Source organism: Orycteropus afer, unplaced genomic scaffold, assembly GCF_000298275.1.
Source record: "Orycteropus afer afer isolate SDZICR_OR568_19922 unplaced genomic scaffold, OryAfe1.0 scaffold00474, whole genome shotgun sequence".
In the NCBI taxonomy this organism is placed as follows: domain Eukaryota; kingdom Metazoa; phylum Chordata; class Mammalia; order Tubulidentata; family Orycteropodidae; genus Orycteropus; species Orycteropus afer.
In genome coordinates, this window is record NW_006922061.1 from 363,567 (window position 1) to 375,903 (window position 12,337).

General features: G+C 41.8%; 1 protein-coding gene across 1 annotated transcript in view; it reads right to left on the reverse strand.

The window, feature by feature from the left end:
* SNAP47 (synaptosome associated protein 47) overlaps positions 1 to 12,337 on the reverse strand; it is a 59,766-nt gene that overhangs the window by 12,076 nt on the left and 35,353 nt on the right. Inside the window, exon 3 of the mRNA XM_007954793.2 lies at positions 9,517 to 9,641. Coding sequence (XP_007952984.1) covers positions 9,517 to 9,641 — 125 coding nt within the window. The remainder of the gene's footprint in view (positions 1 to 9,516; positions 9,642 to 12,337) is intronic.

Below are 12,337 nucleotides of genomic sequence, written 5' to 3' on the forward strand. Positions count from 1 at the left end.
TCCTTGGGTTTCCGAGGCAGTATCACTACGGAAGTAGGATTGCCCAACCTTCCTTCCGAGGAGTGGCTGGTGGGTTTGAACCGCCAGCCGTCTCGTTAGCAGGCAAGTGCACACGGTAGGGGATCATTAATGACCCCTTTTACAGTCCCTGACACTCCCTCCTGCCCTCCTGCCCAACTGACCAGAGCTAGGCCAAACAGTGCTACTTCTATCTACTACTCGTCAACAAAGGAAAAGAAATCATTTTGTAGGCTGATAAAAATTTCAATAAGCATATTCGATTCTTTAAAACAAATCAATCAATCATCACATCCAGGGTGTTCAAAAAGTATCAAAAGTAAAAGCTGCTACAACCTGGAATGTCCAAGACTACAGTGACAGGAAGTCCAGGGTCTATACCAGCTGCATGGCAGGTGGGGGAGCTGGGGTATTGGTGGACTACGTTAGAGTGTAATTTTCTTCCTTATACTTGTCTATATTTTTCTAAGGAGCTCTGGTAGCATAATGCCTAAGGCACTTGACTGCTAACCAGAAGGCTGGCTGTTCAAAGCCACTCCCTGGAAAGAAGGTTGGGCAATCTACTTCCTTAGTGATATTGCCTCGGAAACCCAAGGAGCGGTCGCTATGAGTCAGGTCCAACTCAATGACATATAACAACAACAAGATATTTTTCTAACATTTCCTTACAATGGAAATGCATATTTATAAGCAGAAAAAGAATATTTTTGAAACCATTGGGAATAAGTCACAAATTCCTCTAACACCTCTGGCAACCCAAACTCATGGTAATCTGTGTCCTCTCATGCAGGTGTATCACTCTGTCCTCTAGAACAGCTTCCACTCCAGACCTTCTCCTTACTTGTTCTCTGGGTGGTTAACCAAGCCCCCACCTTCTTTACTGAGTGCAAATCTTCCCTAAACCCTAGTGTGATTAAGGCAGACAGACCTAGGTGGGAAGTTAATAGCATGGTTTCTAGGCCTCCCACTGCACTGATGAGCCTTGGGATCGTGTCTGGTATACACCCTGCAAGGAGAGGTTGGGCCAGAACTACGAGAGCTCAGAGGACCCACTGTTTCAACTGCAGGCCCTTCACAGGTAGGGAGCTCTAGGAAGCAAGATAAGGGCACAGGTCCCTTTCAGCTTTGAGATGACACACTGCAGCCCAGGGTAGCTGTTTCTCTATAAATGCTTATTTTACCACCCCCTTTCCCACACCAAACACACATGAACTATGGGGTTCTAAAAATTAATGTTCATCAAAAATCATGAGGGAGTGAGTTGCTGGGCCTAGGGCCTCAGGACCATAGTTTCAGGGGACATCAAAGTCAATTGGCACAACACAGTCTGCAAAGAAAATGTTCTACATCCTATTTTGCTGAGGAAAGAATGGAGTCTTAAGTGTTTCCGAGTGGCCATCCAAGGTGCAACTAACTATTGGTTTTTCCCGCCACCTGAGCAAAGAAGAGTGAATAAAATCAGATGCATGGAAACAATTAGTCCACATGACTATGGACCACATGAATCTCAGCCTCCACAACCCTGAGACTCGGAGAGTTAGATAGTGCCCTGCTACCACAAAGTTCTGCTCTGAAAGGGATCACATTAGAAGGTACTGGACAGAATGGGAGAAAATGTTGAACAAAAGTCAAAATTATAAAAAGGCTCACTAGTCAGAAAGAAACTTGTGGAACCCCCCAAGACTATGGCCCTTGGTCACCCTTCAGACCTGGAACTGAACTCACTCCTGTGGCTCAATCTTTAGCCAAACAACAGACAGGTCCACAAAGTGAACGGTAATGCTAGGAAGGTACACACTCCTTAAAACAATCAACCACTGGAGATCAAAAGGGCAGCATTTGCCCAAGGACAAAGTCCAGAAGGCAGGAAGGAGTCAGGAAAGGAGGAGGAATAAAAACGAGAAACACAAGAAGGAAGTAGGAGGAGTGATGTTATATTGAGAGGATTGCAATCAATGACATGAAGCAAAGTGTGTATGAACTGTTGAATGGAAAACTGATTTGCTCTGTAAACTTTCACCCAAATCACAACAAAAAGTTTAAAATAATAATAGTAATAAAAGACAAGGTTCCTGGTTGTCTATTTCTTTTGCCTGATCTGCAAGTTATAAAAGCAAAATGTTCATCAGCAAAGGAAAAATACATGGTAAAGTGGTTAAAAGATGACCTTCTGTTACTTCTTTATACTCTCCAAAGCCCAGTAGGGAAGAAACGCAAGGGAAGGATCAGGTCTAAAGAACAGTAAAAGGAGCTGCCTATATCAAAGCCCTTTCATCTGTGAAGGGACTATGCAGCCAGTCCAGACACAAGGCCCAGGGGGAGGGGTGGGGCCTCACATGCCTTCTGTTTGTCAAAGGAATGTTTATATTAACCTACAGAGCAGCAGACAAAAACCCTGCATGAATATTTAAATGTAAGGTGTAGCAATTTTCTGCAATTCAATTTCATCTCATTGTGACAGTTTATGTATTAGACAGTTGTGAGTGAAGTCTATGTTGCTGAGTCCATGCATAACCTCCATCTCTACCATCATGGTCGCTCTGTCCATGAACCCATTGGGCAATAATAACAAGAGTGTCTGGAGAAAGAAGCTGATTGGTGTTCACAGAACACATAATCCTATTCACTTGATTACTGAAATCTTTCTCAGCTGAGGTCACTCTTTCATGAGCACTCACATGGGACAGCTGTATCTGCAAGTCTTTTGCCCATTTAGAAAGGTCTATACACATACCTCTTCCCCACAGCTCCCTGTCACCAATTTTCCAGTCATATTCCTTCCAAGTCCCTGACCATCCAGACAAACCAGAATTGGTATACAATCACACAGCTAGCCATTTCTCCTTCCAAGCAAAATGAACAACCAGGTGCACTGCTTGATGTTCTGCCCATTGCCTTCACAACTGTCCTTCACAGAAGTCCCACAAAGGGGCTACAGTGCTATAGCTGTCCACTTCCAGTGGTGCCTGCATATTGTACAGAACCATCTGTAAACCAGGTATGAGTTCTTTCTCAGTCAACTGATTGTAGAGAACTCTCTGTGAGGCCATAGGTACAGACTGGAACAGGGAAGTATTGTAACAGAAGTGTAGATCATGGGAAATTGGCCACTTTCTCATGTAGCTTACTTGTGCCTTTAGGGCCTGCTCAGGTCTAATCTCATACATACTACTTCCATTTGATGATGGAGTGCTACTTTCCATGTCCAACTTTATAACTCTGAGAGTCAGACAATCCCTAGTTCATAATGGTCACATGGTAACTTGGTGGCTCATGGTTAAGCATTCAATCTCTACTAAGGACTAGTAATAAATCAAAAGTGGCTTCTCAAAAACAGCAGTTATCCACAGAGTATGATAGGGCTTTGCTCCAAACTCCTAGGGTTTTACACTATGATTCACCAATACAGGCCTGCCACAGACTCCAAACAACACATCTTTCTGCCACTGCCAGTTCAGCACCTTCAGATCTACCAGATCATATGGCCCAAGTACATTCTTAAAGTCCTTAATAGTGGCACTAATCTTTGTCATCCTTCCAGGTATTGCTTTTGGTGTAATGTTTCACAAGTACAGGCAATTCTAGTAGCCTTTGTTTGGTCTTTCCTACCATAACAGAACTCACTCCACAGGTCAGGGAACCAGTGTGGGAATTCTTCTATCTATGTCTATTTCAATTACATATTCTCAACCGGGAAAATCATCACAGGATCATTTTGGGGACCCTCTGTACCCACTGTGAGATGAACCTGAGCTAAAACCCAATTGACACCTGATCTCCATAAGCCTCTACCCTGATTGGTAGACCACAGTGATATTTCGGATATCCTGGATTAGTGTAAATTCAGAGTCAACGTCCAGTAATCCCTGAAAAGTCTGATCATTTCCTCTTCCTCAATGCTTGGTAAAAGGCTGTAGGTCCCCTTGGAGAAGGTAAGAGAGAGATTAACAGCATAAATTTTTGGCAGTGTAGCAGGGTGCTTCCTCAAGGAGACCCAACCTTCCCTTTGTCCAAGGAATTCTGGGTCTTCAAAACTAGCTCAAGTGTGGGAATTGATTGACAGGCTTTGTCTTTCTGTTTTGGTGATTCAAGTTAAGACTTCTATCCACCTGACCTAGAATTATTCTGCTTATACAGATCAAGTAAGAACTTAGTAGACTGCCCAAAATTAACTAGCCAACATGATAAATCTCTGCAAGTCAGACTATTCTGATTACTGCTTTGACCCCTCTGTCCATTATGGTAAACATGCCTACCTTGTCCTTGGCGATTAAGTGCCACCACTTGGCCTCTGCCACCCTAAGTTCCAATCACCACCACTGATTTAAGCATCCCCATTTAGTGGCAGCAGTTCCCACTTTGATACCTGACCTACAGAGAAAAGAGACCAGAGAGCTCCTCACAAATTTATTTCTCACAGTCATGGTGAAAGGTGTGCCAATTCATCAGGGGTATCTGGGCAGGTCTTCCAAGATAAATCCATTTCAACATTCCAATCTCCCTAAGCCTTTACAGTATACCAAGTTCTAGCATTTCAATTTCATTTAAGTATAAGTCACTTTTTGTTCCATGTTTCAACTAACCAGACAACCTGCTAGAACCCTTTCTAATGCCTCAAGCTACAACACTGAATCCAGAATCTGTTTAGTATACCTATATCGATAAATTCAGCCTGTTCCACCATTATCCAACCCCTTACAATTCTTTCCCATACACATTCCTTGGATTTCTGTCTATATAAATTAGAAACATCATTAATTTCTTTGTACCTTCTCATGGGTCACACTTGCTCCTCTCACTGTTCCCCTTGTCAGAGCATCACTCTAGACAAACGGTGTCACTCTGCTCCCCCTCCCAACATGACTGATGTGCTTTACAGGCCCTCCAGACTGGAATGCTTTGTCCTCACCTTTGTACTCTCTAGGGTCTGCCAACTTAGTTACCCTCTCTTCCTACATGGTGGTCTCTAACTTGTGAAGTGTTAGTTCTTGACTGTATATTCCTTGAGCATGGGGACCACAGTTTGGCTGTCTTACATACACAGCACCTAGCTCTGTGCCAGAGCTAATGTCTCTCAAATAAATGAAGTACTATGCATACTGCCCTGTATTAGTTACTTGTATAATATTAATAGTTATCCAAAGAAATAAAGAGTTGTTGTCTCTTTAAACAGAGTTAACTCATTGAAACCACAGATAAATAAATCATTGATTCAGATATTTATTGAACCCCTACAACATTTCAGGCTGAAGGACACTTATTAAGTACAATTTCTCTTTTAAATAGGTTAAATATGCAACAAATGACTGATTTTTTCTTCCTACTAGGAGAGGAGACAGATGAATTAAGACAGTCTTAAATCAGATACAAGGAATAAGGAATAGGAAAAAAATAGACCAGAGGGTTCCAGGTTACTAAAGATGAAATGTGTTCCATAGTTTCTCAAAAAGAAAGAGAAGGGAAAGAAAAAAATGTAACATGAAATTAATTTTTTTAAGGAAATTAATTTTTAAAGATAATTTCACAAGAATCATTCCAGGAAAGTTCTAGTTAACCACCAGGGCAGGTACATGTGGAACATGGCTCTGCTAGGCAATGAGATAAGATTTAGATACAAAGACCAAAAAAAACAAAACAAAAACAAACAAATTAGTCTCAGAAACCCCCTGACCTCTGACTCTCATGTTAAGGGAGGACAAGTGCTGCTCACTCCTCTCCAGTGTGAGCCCTGTGAGGTGCACCTCTTCTAATTAAATTTTTTTCTTCACAATACCAATCAACTAGCTTTCTAGTTTTTCCAGTGAACTGACTGATTGAACTGAATGAATCAACCCTATTTTTCTTTTAATTTTTGTGCTTATTGTTTATAAAGATATTGCATACAATAGACAGATTAAGTTCCCTAATGTGATCAAATAAACCAAATAAACAAAAAAACTCAAATCTTCTGCCATTCTGACTGTCAACTCCAACACATAGCGACCCACATTGGGTTTCCAAGGCTATAAATCCCTATGGAAGTAGACTGCTTCATTTTCCTCCCACAGAGCAGCTAGAGGGTTTGAACCACTGATCTTCTGGTTAACAGCCAAATGCATCACTCACTATGCCACCAGAGCTCCTTAATGTGATCAATTAGAAAGGTTAAAAAAAACTATCCATATGACCTAAATATTCTCTATGAATCTACACACACTTATTGCAACAAGCCACTGTGTACCCTTTTCTATCACAAATTATAAGAAACATCTAGTAAAAGTCTATGGAAAAAGCAGAAATATCTCACCACTACTAGACTCTTGCTAGATTCTTTAAGAGTTTTTGCACAACTGACGTCAAAGACTGTGCTGTGTGGTTCTGTAAGCTTTCCTAGCCCACCCGTCTACGTCTGATAAACCACTAGATCAGACCATGCTATTTTCTCATCTACTGCATTCTCAGTTAAAGGGGGAGGCATGATGAAGAAACACCAAACACAGGACAAAACAGAGAAATGGAAGTTAGAAAGTTCTGCAGAAACTTTACACAGTACTGAAGTTCCCCTTAGGGAAAAGCCAAATGCCACTTTTCTTTTTTCATTTCAAACTCTGTATCAAATATGTGGTATCCACAGATTTAGTAAACAAAAGAGTAGCAGCTCTAAGGCAGGAAAAGTTTAACACATCAGACACAGAAATGATTCAAGGGACCCTGCCAAACTCATTCCAGTGAATCCGATTCCTCTCCCAGCCTCCTTCCCCATATGCCCTCCCACATCCAGTGACAGTGGACGGCCAGAGCGCCAGAGTAGACAGGGCCCAACCGCAGGCCACAGGAGTTCCGCCTGCATTCTGTGTACTCAGAGCCCACTCCTGAGGCTCAGCCCAGGAGACCACAGCACACTGCACTGAACATGGGTGTCCCTGGTGAAATCACAGCAAATCTTCTCACTTAACACTTGCAATTGCAATTTAAAATCGTGGAGACATCGCATTTCAACGTAATGACTTTAATAGCATTTGCCACAAAAACCACAGCTGAATGGAGGAGGTTTTTCTTGCATTTTTGTTTTCCCCAGAAATTTAACTCATTCCTATCTATGCTTGAGCTTCAACTGCCCACTAAGAATTCTTCTCTAACTAGGAAACGTGTGTTTTCACCTCAAAAAGACACTCTCTTGTGAAACTAGGTTCTTTCTACAAGTAAGGAAGATAAAATAGCTGACTAATAATGTTTTTGCCTTTCCATAGCCACCCTAGTTGCCTTCCACGAGCTCCCCCTAGGAGCTCTTCCCAGATCCATTATACAGGGATTAAGAGCTCTGCTGGGGCATACAGTCACATTACTTCCAAGGAAGGATACAATGCCACTTCTCACTATTAAGGTATTGTTATTTCCAGCATCAAACACCAGAGAACGACACAGGGAAAGATGGCAACTGACATGGTCACTGAGGAGGCTGATTGTATCCAGAGTTATTTGTGTATTCATCCTAACATTTCCCCATCCTATCACTAGCTTCAAAGAGAAAGAATGACATATCATACATGGTAGTGGAGATTGGATGTTTTAAAGTTGAAAGGCTATGTCAAACTATATGGCTTTGATCAGAATTAAAAGGAAAACCAAATGAGTCAACATTTACCCAAAAGCAAAGATGAGAAGAAGGCAAGGAGGAGCTGGGAAGCTAGATTAATGGAAACAGGACAACCAGAATGGAAATAATGAAAATGCTGATACACTGTGAAAACTGTAATCAGTGTCACAGAACAAGCTGTACAAAAATTGTTAAATGGGAACCTAATTTGCTGGGTAAACAGTCACCTAAAACACAATAAAATAGTTTTTTTAAAAAATGAGAGAAGGATTCCATAGGTAATTGCTGTCTTTGAAGACAGAGGGGACCATATGGAAATAGCCTGAAAGCAGCCTCCAGGAGCTGAGAATTTCTCTCCCAACCACCCACCCCCACCAACTGTAGTAAAAAGAACAGTCCTATACCCCAACAAAATTGATTCTGCCAAAACCCTGAATGAGCTTAGAAGGAGATTTTTCCCCAAATCCTCCAGATAAGAATGCACCATGGATGACATATTGATTTTAGACTCCAAGCAGAAGAAGCCAATTGAGCCCACCTCAACTTCTGACCTACAGAATAGTGAGATCATATATGGGCATTGTTTTAAACAAAAACAAACAAACAAAAAATAAAAGGTAAAATTCTTACCTTTTCTACCAAGAAAAGATTTGTTCCTATTTCAGCCTAAACATAACTGTGAAACAAAGAATTAAAACAAGTATCTTCATATGAGGCTGGATTGGGAGGTTCTCAGATTCCACCAGCATTTTTTGTGTGTTGTCATTACTTAAAGGAACTAAGTTAGACAATCCCCCCCCTCAAAAAAAGTGACAAATGATGCATATTTAAAATATCTCAATGCACTGGTAAACACTCTTTTTCCCAAAACAGAAAGGCTTGAGCTCAAAGGCATTTTTGCCTATGCAAACACAGGTAATAATCGGTTTTAAAAAAACAGGTTTAAAAGGTACACAGGCCTGACATTCCTCCTAAGGAAAGGTACAGTAATACCTATGAGGCAGTCTCTCCAGAAATGGAGCCTGCAAACCACTGAGACTCCGGATCCACCTGCTCACTGAAAGGGGAGTGTGGCAAGTGCACACAGACCACACTGTGGGGACAAAGGCAGGGCAGCCCACACCGTGAACCTCAACACAACAACCAACCTCTTTTTTTCAACAAATCCATTGCAAGGTAAAAAAGAAACAGAGATAGAGAGGGACCTGTACAATAAAAGGTACTTCAATCAGTTCCAATGTAGCAGCCTTATTACAATCCAGATTTGAACAAACATTTTTTTTAATGTGACGAGTAGGGAAATCTGAGCACTAATTTGATACCTCATAATACCAAGGAATTTTTTTTTATTTAAGGTGAAAGTGGTATTGTTTTTATGTTTTGTTTTTTTTTTTGCTTTTAATAGTTATGTTTTAGAGCTACATACTGAAGTATATACCAATAAAATTACATGATACCTAGCTATTTGCTTCAAAAAATATTTAAAAAGGAAAAAAACAAATCCATTGGATTATGCAGCAATAATATAGGAAATGAGGTGAAAGGATTTATATAAAATATTATTTAAACTTCAACTCTCTGGGCAAAAAAAAATGTAAACCTCTGTACAAACCCCATACTAAGGACCTGTAAGTCTATGCAGAAAGGACAGAGCTGGCCCTCCTGCTAGTGAGCTCCGCGTGCACACAATGCGCCATCCAGGTCTGCCCTGAAGCTTGCACTTGGAATGTGGCACTGCCCTTTCTCTCCTTTTCCCAGCTATAGGGAGCACAACACACCATGGAAGGCATTCCGCAGTCCCTTCAGGGCAGAGGCAAGCATAAATAAATGGACGGATTGTTTTCAAGCAGGAGAAAGGAGCTGCTGCTTAGGAGGACAGAAAGCCACATCAGCACTGGCATGGCACTGTGAATGGACGTCACCTGTCTCAGCTCTTGGGCTTCCTCCTCGGAAACAAACGGCTCGCTCATCAGTAGCTGTGTCTGCCCTCCTTCTTGGCTTCCTGAGGAGGGCTCACAGTGCATCACGCGGTCCATCAGCCCAGATGCTGGAAAGGAAAGGCAAACAGTCAGACACTGACATCTTCTGGAAGATGCAAAGAATACACAGACACAGGAGCATTCACAGGGAGTGGGAGTTTAATATCATCACAGCTCTTTTAGCCTAACGAAGTGTTTTCCCATATACATCATTGTTCTATAGCTATTTTAACCTGCCTGGATGGGAGTGAAGCTGGTTATTATCCCTGGCCAATGAAGAGGGAACCCTGACTACTCTGACGCCAGGCCTCTTATCTTACCCCACGCTAACTGCCCTCCAAGTTTCTCAAAGTATTCAACACTGACATTACTCTGGGTCTAATTCTTTAATCAGCTCTCAGATGAAAGACCCTTTTCCAAAGAGTGGTAAGAGTATTTTCTGAGAAAATATAGATTTAGAGACATCACTGAATCCTGATGAAACGCACATAGAATACATTACTAGGAAACTGCAGCAAAATCTGCACTATTCTACAAAACACTGAGGTTCCTGAGGCTACAGGAAGTGGCCTCACTTGCTAGTGCCAAATGAAGCCACATGGATGAATAGTGGTGCTGCGGCGGGAGGTGAGTCAGAGTGCTGCACTGCCTTTGCTCAGGGGGAGAACAGGGTGTTCTCAGGACTTCCGTGCTGCTCATTAACCATGGGGCTCCCAGAACACCTGTGAGGTGGGTAATCTCCCCAAAGAGCAGAAGGGCACCTGGTGATAAACAGTGCACACAGTGCTCAGCACGTGTGGCCCTGGCTGCCTCTTGCGGTGTGCCACCTGTCCTTTATTTAAAGAGCAACACTGGGCACCTCCTGGCTCAGATAAGGGTTATCAATTAAAGCCTACCATTTGCTTTGCTCCATAATATAGAGCATTTCAGATATTCTGCAGTAACCATACTGATTTATTAGGATGCTGGAAAACAGAAACAGAACATACTGGACTGAGGATCAACAATGTGGGCCCCAGCACCAGCATCTTCAAGCAGCCTCCTCTGGATGCTCTGTTATGATGTGGGGATTGGGGCAAATGACCTCAAATGTACATCCCAGGGCCCTTTAGGTCTTGAGTAGATGTACATAAATTGCTAATTGCTAATGCCTTCTATCATAGCTAGATGAAACATAGCAACTTAGAAATAGTTGTTAAACACAACATCAAAAAAGAAAAGGAAATACATCAGGAAGTAAAGGCTATCAATGAGTCTCCCAAGCCTGACTGTATAACCCTGTCTTCTCAAGGGAAGAGACCAACCACCTCCAAACATGCATATAAACATCACAACTCCTTAAAATAATTCTTAGACATTAATGTTCCTTGAGGGCATCTGACTAAGCAAAAAAAAAAAAAAAAAAAAAGGTTGGTCTTGTCCAGACTAGGATAAGGACAAGAAAACAGGTTGTTTGGGGACCCTGAAGAGGAAAGAAATGGAAGCAAGATGGAGAAAGTTTTGGAGCCAGAGTAAGTGGAGCAAGCACTGGTGGAAGGGAGATCCAGGGGCTCCAGCCTACCTGACTCTGCCAGGGGTCTCTTGGGCCCAGAAATCTGTCCCCATAGACCCTGTTTCCCCTGGGAAGAAGGGCTTTGTACTAGAACAGCCTTCTTGCCATCAAACTGTGACCCACTATAAGAAGTGTGTTTTACACACAACAGTTCACCCTTGCATACATCTTGGATATCTGTAAACAATACTCTTAGTACATATAACACACTCAGATGTTTTCTTTTCTATTCTATTCTTAAAAAAAAAACTGGCTGAAACCAACCAAATCGATTTTTCAACCCAAGTTTGCAAAATACTAATCAAAAGTATTTGCAAAATACTTTGTTCTAGATAATCACAAAGGTCTTATCCTATTCCAACATCCCAGGAGCTTATTAACTAGCACAGAAACTTTCCATGAGTATGTAACTCACAGTGTTGCTTGGCCTTCAATGATCTAAAATGCCGTGAACTAAAATGTTAGAGAATAAAAGAAACTTTTCTAAAACTGTCAACAATAGAACACTGTCAGAGAACAGGCTGGAAGATAACAGAGGAAAACTAGAGCAAAGTTATTATCTGAAAGGAAAGGCTAACTGAGGGGCATGAAAATATTGTTCCCATTAATTGGACAATAAAAACTGTACTCATCTTCCTACATTATTAGCGGTTCCCATGTCCTCCTTCAGCCAGCATCCAGGTCACCACATCCACCACTCATCCTCCTTTCTCCTTTTTGCACTGGTACCAGAAGGACACCAACTCTGCCACTATGGCATCCTCGGTCCCCACCATGCCACGCTGGCCCTTCCAACTTCTGCTCTCTCTTCACACTTCCCTCGGATGAACAACTCTCTGTGCAGGACTTCATGGAGCACCAAATCGGCTTTGAAAATTAACTATATACTGTCTTATAAAACCTCCTCTACTACTGTTCTGGTATTTCAACTTTCAGACCTTTGCATATTAAATTGCTTGGTATCTTATTGTTATTATTCTTCTGCATTTTCTTGAGCTGGGCTTTCACTATCTAGAACAAAAATCTATTAAGAGCAAGGTCTACATCTGATTCATATTTGTGTTCAGCACTGTACTTTCAATTGTCATTCTGATTTTTATTTTAACACCTAAAGCTATATAGTAGCCAGAGTAGCAGGCCGGAAGAGCAGGAGAAAGGGGATAAAAAGTCAGGAACCCAGACAGAAGAGCAGTCAGCCCCAGGGTTACAGGT